The 11627-nt window shown below is 57.0% G+C and overlaps 1 protein-coding gene across 2 annotated transcripts in view; it reads left to right on the top strand.

The window, feature by feature from the left end:
• Positions 1 to 11627, top strand: part of LRRC8A (leucine rich repeat containing 8 VRAC subunit A) — a 37101-nt gene that overhangs the window by 24042 nt on the left and 1432 nt on the right. Inside the window, exons 3-5 of one of the 2 annotated variants that reach the window (XM_014589962.1) lie at positions 4131 to 4320; positions 4595 to 6569; positions 11310 to 11612. In XM_014589962.1, the coding sequence (XP_014445448.1) occupies positions 4139 to 4320; positions 4595 to 6569; positions 11310 to 11585 (2433 nt within the window). In that variant the 5' untranslated portion in view covers positions 4131 to 4138 and the 3' untranslated portion in view covers positions 11586 to 11612. Of the gene's footprint in view, positions 1 to 4130; positions 4321 to 4378; positions 6570 to 11309; positions 11613 to 11627 lie in introns of those variants that run through there. The other variant, XM_006153967.3, reaches the window with a different exon arrangement.

The raw sequence follows: 11627 nt of genomic DNA, 5'->3' as shown, positions 1-11627 counted from the left end.
GAAGTGTGGGTGGCGTGTGGAGCCAGCCAGTCATTAGTGGGCCTGGGCCTTCCTGTGGGGTGGGCACTTGCCCGGCCTGTGAATGCTGGCCTTACCAGGAGGGCTAGAGTGGCAGGCCCAGGGTGGTGCTGTGTCTGCTGGCCCCACATTGACCTGGATTCTGGGAACCCCAGGGGCATGGAAGCAAGTGGAGATAGAGCCCCACCAGCAGCGAGGACGGAGGCTGCAGTGGAGGGACGGGCCTTCTGGGCTTGTCTCAGCCCTGTTGATCTGTAGCAGGGCAATGCTGGGCAGGTGCACCGTCTCCCTGAGCCTTAGTTTCCCCACTTACAGAATGGGGTGGACCCCGAGGCATCGAAGGTATTCCACAAGAGCTTTTCTGGGACGAGTTGGCCTGTGCCCAGCCATGCCCAGCCCTCACACTGCTAGACCATCATCACTTCCAGCAAGTATCCCGATCCCACCTCTCTCTTTTAGGGTCCCGGTCTGTTTTCCTCCTGTCCTCCCACCCATCCCAGCATGCCCTAGAAGGAGTGGGAAGCACAGGCTGGCTCAGTGGTGCAGTGGTAACACACTGCTCAAGTGATGCCAGGTCCATCCGGAGGATCGTGAGTTCAGTTCCCAGGTCGACTGTTCACGCTGGGCACGTGATCCTGGGGGAGGGATTGCAGCGTGAGACCCTGTGGGGATGCGTCCCTCTCCAGCTCTCCTCTTACTGTCTCTCTCACTCTCGTGAAAGAGAGAAATGAAATAAAAGAGATTGTGAGTGGGAAGCATTTGGCATTTACAGAGAGGCTCTACTCACTAAGTTAATTACTGGGGCCAGCGTGGTATGGTGGTTAAGGCACTAGACTCCCACATAGCTGACCACAGTTGGAATCCCAGATATGGAGGCTTGAAACTCTTGCCAGGGAGCCCAGCAGATGGTATAATGGTTATGTTGCTGGACTTCCACGGAGTCGACTGCAGTTCGAGTCCCAGACCCAGCGACTTAAAACTCATACAGGGCGCATGTGCATACGTGTCCAAAACCCCAAGAGGAGAATGGAGGAGAAGGGGTTGTGACATGGCTGTTGCCCCTGGGGGTCGATGTCTCACTTTCTTCTCACTATCTCTGTCTCTCCCTAGTGAGTACATGCATCCTATGGCAAAAACCTGAAAAAAAGAAAGGAGTTTATTACTGTCGATGTTATTAATATTACCAGTAATTGGGGCCAGTCAGTGGTGTGGTGCTTCAGGCAGCTGGATCCCGCATGGCCGACTGCATGGTTCAGTCCAAGTCCTGGACCAGGCAGCTTGAAAAACATGCCAGGTGCATGTGCATGCATGCCCAAAATCCTGAGAGAAAAATGAAGGAGAAGGGATTGCGAAGGGGTCATCCCCACTGGAAGGTGATTTCTTTCTCTGTGTCTCTCTCCCTCTCCTTCCCTCTGTGGCAAGTGCATGTGTCTTATAGCAGAGCTTGAAGAAATAAAAGACATTACCAGTAATCCAGAGAAACTGACCACTTTGAAACAGGTGTTTAAAAGTCTGTATAAAATCTACATTCTGTGTTAGGAAATAGCATGGAAAGTAAAAGTACAATTTTATTTTAAAAACACGTAGGAAGGGCTGGAAGGTTTTTACTCAAGATTAGCAGTGGGTAACCTTAGGTGTGTTTCTAAAGAGATTTCTAAGCTTTTTTGTTTTCTTTTTTTCCCTTGCAGGAGGGTGCATGTACTTGCCAGGGAGAGACGGAGAGACAGGGAGAGGAAGATAGCAACCCCCAGTGGGATGTGTCATGCCTCAGTCCGTTCTCTGTCCTGTTAGGATACCAGACACACACATACTCGTTGTGCTTTTCAAGCTGCTGGGCCCACGTTAGAACTGCACCACCGGTGTGTGAGATCCAGCTCCCTCTGCCACTAGGCCGCGAGCCCAGCCTAACTTTTTTACGGTTTTGCACAAGTTCTTCAGTGACTGCCTGATGCCTGTTTTCTCTTGCTGGTCATAGACCATTTTAAGAACAGCCTACATTGGTAGGGTGATCCTGGGTGGCTAAGGACAGGATTCCTTCCCATGCTTTTTTTTATTTTTATTTATTTAGAGACAGGGTCTTGCCACGTTGCCCACACTGGCCTTGAACTTGTGACCCTCCTGCCTCAGCCTCCTGGGTTGCTGGCAGTAGGGATGCACACCAGCACGCCTGGCTTCCTGTTTTTATCTCCTTGCACCTCTCCAGGATGGCACAGGCTGGATTTCCTGAATGTGGCCTCTGAGCGTGTGTTTCCCAAACTTGGGCATACTATGTTAGAAATCAGATTCCTAGTGACCAGCAGTTAGCATAATGGCTATGTCGCTGGACTCCCATGTAGCCGATGGTGGTTTGAGTCCTGGACCTGGTGGCTTAAACTCACGCTGGGCGCATGTGCGTATGTGCCCAAGATCCCAAGAGGAGAATGGAGGAGAAGGGATTGCGGCATGGCCACCCCCCGGGGGACGGGGGGTGATTTCTCGCTTTCTGTCTCTCTTTCTCTGTCTTTCTGGCAAGTGCAGGCACCCTATAGCAAAAACCTCTCCAAAAAAAAAGAAAGAAAGAAAGAAATCAGATTCCTAGGCCAGCCAATGGTGTGGTGGTTAAGGTGGCTAGATCCCAGGGCTGACTGTGGTTTGAGTCCTAGATGTGGCAGCTTGGAAACACACCAGATGCATGTGTGTGTGTGTGTGTGTGTGTGTCCAAAATCCTGAAGGAAGGGAGAGATGGAAGAGAAGGGATTATGACAATGATTCTTGCATGTGAGGCACTTTCTCTCTTTCTCTCTCTGGTGAGCAGTGCACTCTTTGGCAAAATAAAAAAGAAAAAAGTCAGATTTCCCGGCTAGCCCCATGGCACAGTGGTTAAAGGCACCCACATGGTCGACCATAGTTTGGTCCTAGCCCTGGCTGCTTGAAGAACACTCTGGCCATGTATGCACACCCCAAATCCTGACAGGATGCAGAACGAGGGGAGGGGGATTGCACATCCCTTAGAGGGGTGCTTTCTCGCCCTGTCTTTCTGATGAGCACTCCCTCCTTCTGGCAAAATATAAAATATAAAAATTATATACCCAAGACCAGCCAGATTGCACTCTCTAGGGGAGGGTCTGCTGTTGCTGTTTCATTCCTTTGTGCAGACCCTCCCCCACAGGATGATGGGACACAGCACAGGCCTGCAGGTGAGGCCAGGTCACCAGGTTGGGAGCAGAACCCCCTACCTCACCCTTGTCCTCTCTGTGTGGCCCTTCATCCGGGAGCCCATCAGTAAACCTACTGTGTGTGACCTTCCAGTCTTCCCCAAGTGCTCCTGGCATCCTGGGGCACACACATGGATAATGTAAAAATTTTGCTCCTGGGACCAGCAGATAGCGGAATGGTTATGTTGCTTGACTCCCATCTAATGGATTGCAGTTCGAGTCCTGGACCTGGTTGTTTAAAACTCACACCAGGCTCATGTGCATGCATACCCAAAATCCTGGGAGGAGAATGGAGGAGAAGGGATTGCAGCATGACCATCTCCCTGGGGGGTGATTTCTTGTTTTCTGTCTCTCTGTCTCTCTGGCATGTGTATGCGCCCTATAGCAAAAATCTCTACAAAAAAAACAAATCGTTTGTTGCCCCTTGTCTTACAAAGGTGAGTTGTGCTAAGCCCTGTCTGCATTTCTCTTCCTTGCATTTTGCAGACCTCCCTTCTGATCACTGCTGCAACTTCATAGCAGCTGGTTCTGGGCAAATCTAGGGTTTTAAACAAGCTCCTCTGGCTGATCTGATCTTGACATGGGTGGATTCTAGGCAGGAATTCCTGAGTGCTCTTACTGGAATGCAAGGGGGTGGGGGCAGGGGCCAAGAGGGCCGTGGGGCTGTGTCAGGGTGAGCCAGACCCTCACAGTGCAGTTTTCCTGTCTGTTAAATGGGTCATTGCCCCCACTTTCCCTGGCCGAGTTTCTGCAAAAGGGCCAATTGGTGGGCTTGCCTGGTGGGGTGACCAGGCCAGCACTCCCAGCAGGACTTGAGGCAGGATTTTTGGATCATGGTGGAATTTTCATTGTCCTCTTTCCCCGGGTCCCAGGAAAGCCAGGCCACCTGTGGTAATCCCTCCTATGGGTCCCTTTCAGGTTGAACCATGATTCCGGTGACAGAGCTCCGCTACTTTGCGGACACACAGCCAGCATACCGGATCCTGAAGCCGTGGTGGGACGTGTTCACTGACTACATCTCTATCGTCATGCTGATGATCGCTGTCTTCGGGGGGACTCTGCAGGTCACCCAGGACAAGATGATCTGCCTGCCGTGTAAGTGGGTCACCAAGGACTCCTGCAACGACTTCTTTCCCTGGGTCCCAGGAAAGCCAGGCCACCTGTGGTAATCCCTCCTATGGGTCCCTTTCAGGTTGAACCATGATTCCGGTGACAGAGCTCCGCTACTTTGCGGACACACAGCCAGCATACCGGATCCTGAAGCCGTGGTGGGACGTGTTCACTGACTACATCTCTATCGTCATGCTGATGATCGCTGTCTTCGGGGGGACTCTGCAGGTCACCCAGGACAAGATGATCTGCCTGCCGTGTAAGTGGGTCACCAAGGACTCCTGCAACGACTCCTTCCGGGGCTGGGCGGCCCCTGGCCCAGAGCCCACCTACCCCAACTCCACGATCCTGCCAGCCTCGGACTCGGGCCCCACGGGCATCAAGTATGACCTGGACCGGCACCAGTACAACTACGTGGACGCCGTGTGCTACGAGAACCGGCTTCACTGGTTTGCCAAGTACTTCCCATACCTGGTGCTCCTGCACACGCTCATCTTCCTGGCCTGCAGCAACTTCTGGTTCAAGTTCCCACGCACCAGCTCGAAGCTGGAGCACTTCGTGTCCATCCTCCTCAAGTGCTTCGATTCGCCTTGGACCACGAGGGCCCTGTCTGAAACGGTGGTGGAGGAGAGCGACCCCAAGCCGGCCTTCAGCAAGATGAACGGCTCCATGGACAAGAAGTCATCCACAGTCAGCGAGGACGTGGAGGCCACCGTGCCCATGCTGCAGCGCACCAAGTCGCGGATCGAGCAGGGCATCGTGGACCGCTCGGAGACGGGCGTGTTGGACAAGAAGGAGGGGGAGCAGGCCAAGGCACTGTTCGAGAAGGTGAAGAAGTTTCGGACCCATGTGGAGGAGGGGGACATCGTGTACCGCCTCTACATGCGGCAGACCATCATCAAGGTGATCAAGTTCATGCTCATCATCTGCTACACTGTCTACTACGTGCACAACATCAAGTTCGACGTGGACTGCACCGTGGACATCGAGAGCCTGACGGGTTACCGCACCTACCGCTGCGCGCACCCCCTGGCCACGCTCTTCAAGATCCTGGCGTCCTTCTACATCAGCCTGGTCATCTTCTACGGCCTCATCTGCATGTACACTCTGTGGTGGATGCTGCGGCGCTCCCTCAAGAAGTACTCGTTCGAGTCGATCCGCGAGGAGAGCAGCTACAGCGACATCCCCGACGTCAAGAACGACTTTGCCTTCATGCTGCACCTCATCGACCAGTACGACCCGCTCTACTCCAAGCGCTTCGCCGTCTTCCTGTCCGAGGTGAGTGAGAATAAGCTGCGGCAGCTGAACCTCAACAACGAGTGGACCCTGGACAAGCTCCGGCAGCGGCTCACCAAGAACGCGCAGGACAAGCTGGAGCTGCACCTGTTCATGCTCAGCGGCATCCCCGACACTGTGTTTGACCTGGGTGAGCTGGAGGTGCTGAAGCTTGAGCTGATCCCCGACGTGACCATCCCGCCCAGCATCGCCCAGCTCACGGGCCTCCGTGAGCTCTGGCTGTACCACACGGCCGCCAAGATCGAGGCCCCTGCCCTGGCCTTCCTGCGTGAGAACCTGCGGGCACTGCACATCAAGTTCACCGACATCAAGGAGATCCCGCTGTGGATCTACAGCCTGAAGACGCTGGAGGAGCTGCACCTGACGGGCAACCTGAGTGCCGAGAACAACCGCTACATAGTCATCGACGGGCTGCGGGAGCTCAAGCGCCTCAAGGTGCTGCGGCTCAAGAGCAACCTGAGCAAGCTGCCGCAGGTGGTCACGGACGTGGGTGTGCACCTGCAGAAGCTGTCCATCAACAACGAGGGCACCAAGCTCATCGTCCTCAATAGCCTCAAGAAGATGGTGAACCTGACCGAGCTGGAGCTGATCCGCTGTGACCTGGAGCGCATCCCCCACTCCATCTTCAGCCTCCACAACCTGCAGGAGATCGACCTGAAGGACAACAACCTCAAGACCATCGAGGAGATCATCAGCTTCCAGCACCTGCACCGCCTCACCTGCCTTAAGCTGTGGTACAACCACATCGCCTACATCCCCATCCAGATCGGCAACCTCACCAACCTCGAGCGCCTCTACCTGAACCGCAACAAGATCGAGAAGATCCCCACCCAGCTCTTCTACTGCCGCAAGCTGCGCTACCTGGACCTCAGCCACAACAACCTGACCTTCCTCCCCGCCGACATCGGCCTCCTGCAGAACCTCCAGAACCTGGCCGTCACAGCCAATCGGGTGAGTGGGCGGGGCACTGCTCTGCTGTAGGTCGACTAGCTGTGGCCCGTGGTGCGGTGCTCAGGGGGCTCAGTGTCTTGGGACACTCACCTATGCTTACTGGATCCCCCCAGGAGTAGCATGTACAGGATAGAGACTCCCAGACTCCCTCCCAGACCAGCCAAATCAGAATCTCTGGGCTGGGGAGCCTGTCTTTGCCACAGAATGCTGGGGAGTCCCCCTGCAAGAGAGATGGTGTGGTCAGACAGGCCTATCCTCAAGGGGACTTGGCAGGGAAGTGTGGGGTGCCAGACCAGAGGTGCTCTCTGGGCTGGGTGGTGGGAGGCAGGACATAGCCTGGAGCTTTTCTCCGACTGGATTTGGAGTCAAGGGATCAACCTGCATCCGCCAGGGACAGAAAGCATGTGGGTGCTGGCTGAGGGGAAGCCTAAAGTCTTCAGCTCCCAGTGTCACTCAGCACCTCTCTCCCCCTCTGCATTTGGGGGTGGCGGAGGGCACAGTTGGGCTTAGCTGGGGCTGACCTGTCACCACCTGCCTCTTGGGAGAGGAAGTTGCATAAGCCATCCCAGCAGTGGTGCAGGAGGCCACGCCCTTGAGACACTCTCGAGAGGGGGATGCCCCCATCCACGGCCTCAAGCAGGCAGGGTGGGGTTGAGGGCGGGGGACTCCTGTGGCTTTGTGGTCTGGCCTCCTCAACGGAAATGAAGCTGCTCTGAAGGGGGACACTCTCCTCGCCTGCCCCTCCTGGGCACCTGCAGGTCTTTCTGGCCTTCTTCCAGCTGGACATTCTGACAGTGAGGCAGAGGCTGAGGGGCTGGGGAGCCAGTTCAGCCAGCCTGGTGCCCCCATCACACAGCGGTCCCGTGGCTCGTTGAGCGTTTGCTCTGGGTCTGCCTGTGCTGGGCAAGTACCTAGTTCTCTTCCCAGTGACACTACCGAGTCCTCCCAGCAGGAGCCCTTCCCAGCAGGAGCCAGGGAGGTGACCCCTGAGGCGCCCCTGTCCATCCTGCCTGTATCACACAGGCTGGGGCCTCCCTCCCCCAGCACGCTCACTGCAAGCCAGCCTCCTGCCTGTATTAGGGACTGTGACAGATCTTTCTCTGTCCCTGGGTGTGCACCTGTGAGAGGGTATGGCAAGGTCACGTCTCAGGTTGTTTCACTTCTGCAGGGTCAGGGCAGGCCGACTGATAGGAAAACTGGAGAAGCCAAGTTCAGGAAGTACAAACAGACCCAGCCCCAGCCCCTTCTTCAGTATGTGGAGAGACCGAAAGGCCCCCCTGCAGCTCAGGGTGAGGCCCCGCTGTCCCCGCAGTGGGCTCAAACCTCCCTCTGTGACCTCTGTCAACTGCCCTGGCCCACATGCCGTGAGTGCTGTGGAGGGCTATCCTGCAGCCTCCAGCCCAGCTCCTTACACCAGGCTGGCCTGTGAGTGTTGTGCCTGCTGGCTGAGGTCACCCTCAGGAAAGGCGCGGGCGGCAGGCCTGCTGTCCCGGAGGAAGGAGCCCCTCTGGACACCCTGTATAGCATGCTGCTTACTCACATCCTGTCCCGCCTCCAGAACACCAGAGGCCTTTATAGGGAAAAACGTGCACTTGGCCTGTTCTGGACAGGCCCTCCTTCCAGGTTGGGGGCCCGAGCCCCTCTCCTCACTCAGGCTCAAACCACCTCGGACTGTGTGGGCAGGAGGCGAGGGTGTGGCCCGTTCTCCCAGATCACACCTGTGTTGGTGAATACCTTGGCCAGGCAGGCTTTCATTTGTTCGTCATTAGTTCGCTAACTTGGCAGATATGTTTTCAGTGCACCTGAGTCCAGCTGTGTGCAAGGTGCTGGGGACAGGGACAGGGCCGTATAACCTGCAGTCGGTGCTCAGGGACATGAGGGACACGAGGGTCTTGGGACACAGAGGAGTAGCATTCTGGAGGGAGGGACAGAGGAAAGGGAGTGTCATGCAGGGAGCACCCGAGCTGGCGAGGGGCTGTGTGATGAGCTGCCCTGGGCCGCAGACTTTCCCTGGTGGGGAAGCCAGGGCTGGGGCTCATTTCAACCCTTGCAGCCCATCAGCTCTGCCAGCCAGCAACCTTGGCTCTTTTTCAGTGCCCAGTGAGTAGCAAGTGTTCCTTGGAATCCTTATTGACTGAGTGGGTGAAGGAATGAGCCGACCTGCATTTTGGAGAGATTGTCTTGCTGCAAGGGGTCCGTGGGTTGGAGAGGCAGGATGAGGGGGAGCTGTCAGGAGACCTGATGCGCCATCAGGTGAGGACGTGAGGCCTAACTGGCCCAGGCTGCTGGGGAGAGAAAGACCCCGTGTGCTTCGGAGGGACTTAGGAGGTGGACTCAGGACATGGGAGCTGGAGGAGGGAAGGGGGAAACACAAGCCTTCACATGGCTGGATGGAGGGTCTTTGAGACAGGATGCTGGAGGAGGCCCAGGCTTTCAGAGAGGTGGGTGCGTCCTGCCTCACTCAGAAATGCTGGAGCCTGAGTCATCCTCTCCGGGCTCCTGGGTAAAAAGGGGTCCCTGATGTAATCACCGGGGAGAAGAGAGATGGAGAAGGACAGGTCTGACTTGAGCCTTTGGATGGACAGTGACAGAGGAAGGCCAGGCCCGACTCCCGGGCATGGGGAGGCAGCTGGGAATGCTTCAGGTCTGGTGGACCCAGAATGACGGAGTGACCGGGCCGGGTGTCAGGGGTGGGCAGACCAGAAGCCGGGTGACAGTGGGCTGAGAAGACAGAGAGCATCTTCCATGTGGTTGGTCAGGAAGCTGGGACCCATGGAGCAGTCCTAGAGGCTGCTGGAAAGGCTGGTCTTTTAAAACCCAGACAGGCTTGGTGCTGATGGGGCTGTCGAGGTCCCTGAGCAGGCAGGAGAAGGTGAGGCTGGAGGTGATGGAAAGGGTTCCAGCCTTCAGTGGACAAGCGACATTTTGCAGGAGAGGACAGGCCCAAGGGCCAGGTGAGCCTTGGTAGGAGCTGAGCAGCTGAGTACCTGCAGCGTGCACTCTGGGGGGCAGGAGGAGAGCTGGGGCTGGGAGGGACACTCTCAGGGAACTCCAGTGGTTATTTAGAAGTCTCCCCATCACTGGGGGTCCGGGCCCAAGGCTCTGGAGTCAGCCCTACTCCGTATGGACCCAGCTGAGGGTCCACATATGACCCTCTCATGGGCGCAGCCTTTCCCACTGCCCCGACCACTGCCTAGATCCGGGCAGGAGTGGCCCTTTCTGGGAAGGCTCACAGTATCCTGTGAATCCCAGATACTGTGGAGCCCACTTCCCATCCTTCCTCTCGCCCTTATGTCCCTGACCTCCAGCCCTGCCCCATTCCTGACACTGGGCACAGTGTCTTTCATGGTGTGGCTTCTGCCCACTAGCCGGCAAGGCCACGGTACCTGCCAGGAACTGAGGTCCTCCTCCAGCCACGGCCACAGAGAGCATGAGTCCACCAGGTTGAGATCCAAGTCTGCAGAAAGATTCTGCATCAGGTTGAGCTGAGGCTCCAGCTGTGCATTTCACAGGAGGGGAGACTGAGGCCTGGGGAGGGGAAGGGCCTCCCAGGGGTCTGCCGTCTCTGAGCACCGCATTTGGCATCACGGGAATATAGCATAGGCCCTGAGTGGGAGGAAACCAGGCCGTCTAACCGTGGACACGTTGCTCCTCCCCAGGCCTCAGCCTCCGCGCAGGACCTGGGACAGGGATGGAGAACCTCAGTGGTACTTAAGGGCCTCCCCAGCACTGGGGATTGGGGCCAAGGCTCCTGCCCATCATGTCAGAGGGAGGTAGCGTGAGGACTCCTGTCTACAGGAGGCGGGGGAGCAGCTGGCCTTCCTGGGGCTCTTCCCTGGTGCGAGCAGCCATGGAATGGCCCCCTCTGGCCCTGCCATCCACTGCTTGCCCCGCCAGTGTGGGTGGTTAGCAGAGTAGGGGCTGTTGAACCAGGTTCAAATCCTGGCTCCACCACTTGCCGGCGGCACCTCTGGGTAAGTTAGTTTCCTCAGGCCCTCCATTACCCCATCTATAAAATGGGAAGAGTGTCTACAGGTCGTTTTGGGGTTACGCGAGTTAATGATATCAGTGCTGAGTGAGCCTGTGGGGTGGTGAGCTGCATGGGGGTGTTGCCTGATACTCACATTTGACAGGATGAGAAGGAGGATTCGAATGCCCAGCACTGGGCTCTCTGCACTGAGCCTTTCCCTGGGACTGGACAGCTGAGGAAACTGAGGCCTACGACGGGGAAAGGACATGGCTTGGCTTCTCGCCCTTCTCAGTGAACTCTCCCCAGTTCCCAGGAAGAGTTAAAGGGGTGGAATTTCCTCAGCATGCTGTTCTGCTTTCATAAGTTGTTCTTGGGCCAGACAGGCCCCAGGGCTTGGCTCCTGAGGAGCCTTGGGATGTGGAAGGGGCAAAGCTGGCTGCAGCTGGCCTTGAGACACTTCGTAGGGTGCCAGGTACCAGAGATAGCAGGGAAGAGGCAGACCCAGTGCGTCTTAGAGCCCACAGTCCTGGGGTGACGAACAGAAGGGTCCGTGCTGGGGGGAATGCGAGGGGCCATGGGACCAGGAGGATGGGAAGGCTTCCTGGAGAAGGTGGCTGCAGAACCAAGATCTCAGTCCACGTGGGTGTGAGCCTGACTTTGGCCCAGCCTGTGTAGGGATTAGAAAAGGCATCGGTAGAGAAGGGGGAAAGCCCAGGGGCCTGGAGGTCCATACCACACCCGCCCCACTCACCCTCTGCCCCTTCTTCCAGATCGAGGCGCTGCCCCCAGAGCTCTTCCAGTGCCGGAAGCTGCGGGCCCTGCACCTGGGCAACAACGTGCTGCAGTCGCTGCCCTCGCGGGTGGGCGAGCTGACCAACCTGACGCAGATCGAGCTGCGTGGCAACCGGCTGGAGTGCCTGCCCGTGGAGCTGGGCGAGTGTCCACTGCTCAAGCGCAGCGGCCTGGTGGTGGAGGAGGACCTGTTCAACACCTTGCCGCCCGAGGTGAAGGAGCGGCTCTGGAGGGCCGACAAGGAGCAGGCCTGAGCGGCCGGCCGGAGCAGCCAGCGGCAGGGCCCACACAGGAAG

This window comes from Tupaia chinensis, unplaced genomic scaffold (assembly GCF_000334495.1).
Source record: "Tupaia chinensis unplaced genomic scaffold, TupChi_1.0 Scaffold000394_1, whole genome shotgun sequence".
In the NCBI taxonomy this organism is placed as follows: Eukaryota; Metazoa; Chordata; class Mammalia; order Scandentia; family Tupaiidae; genus Tupaia; species Tupaia belangeri.
The sequence above is the reverse complement of the archived record's forward strand: the minus strand, read 5'-3'. Positions and strand labels throughout refer to the sequence as shown.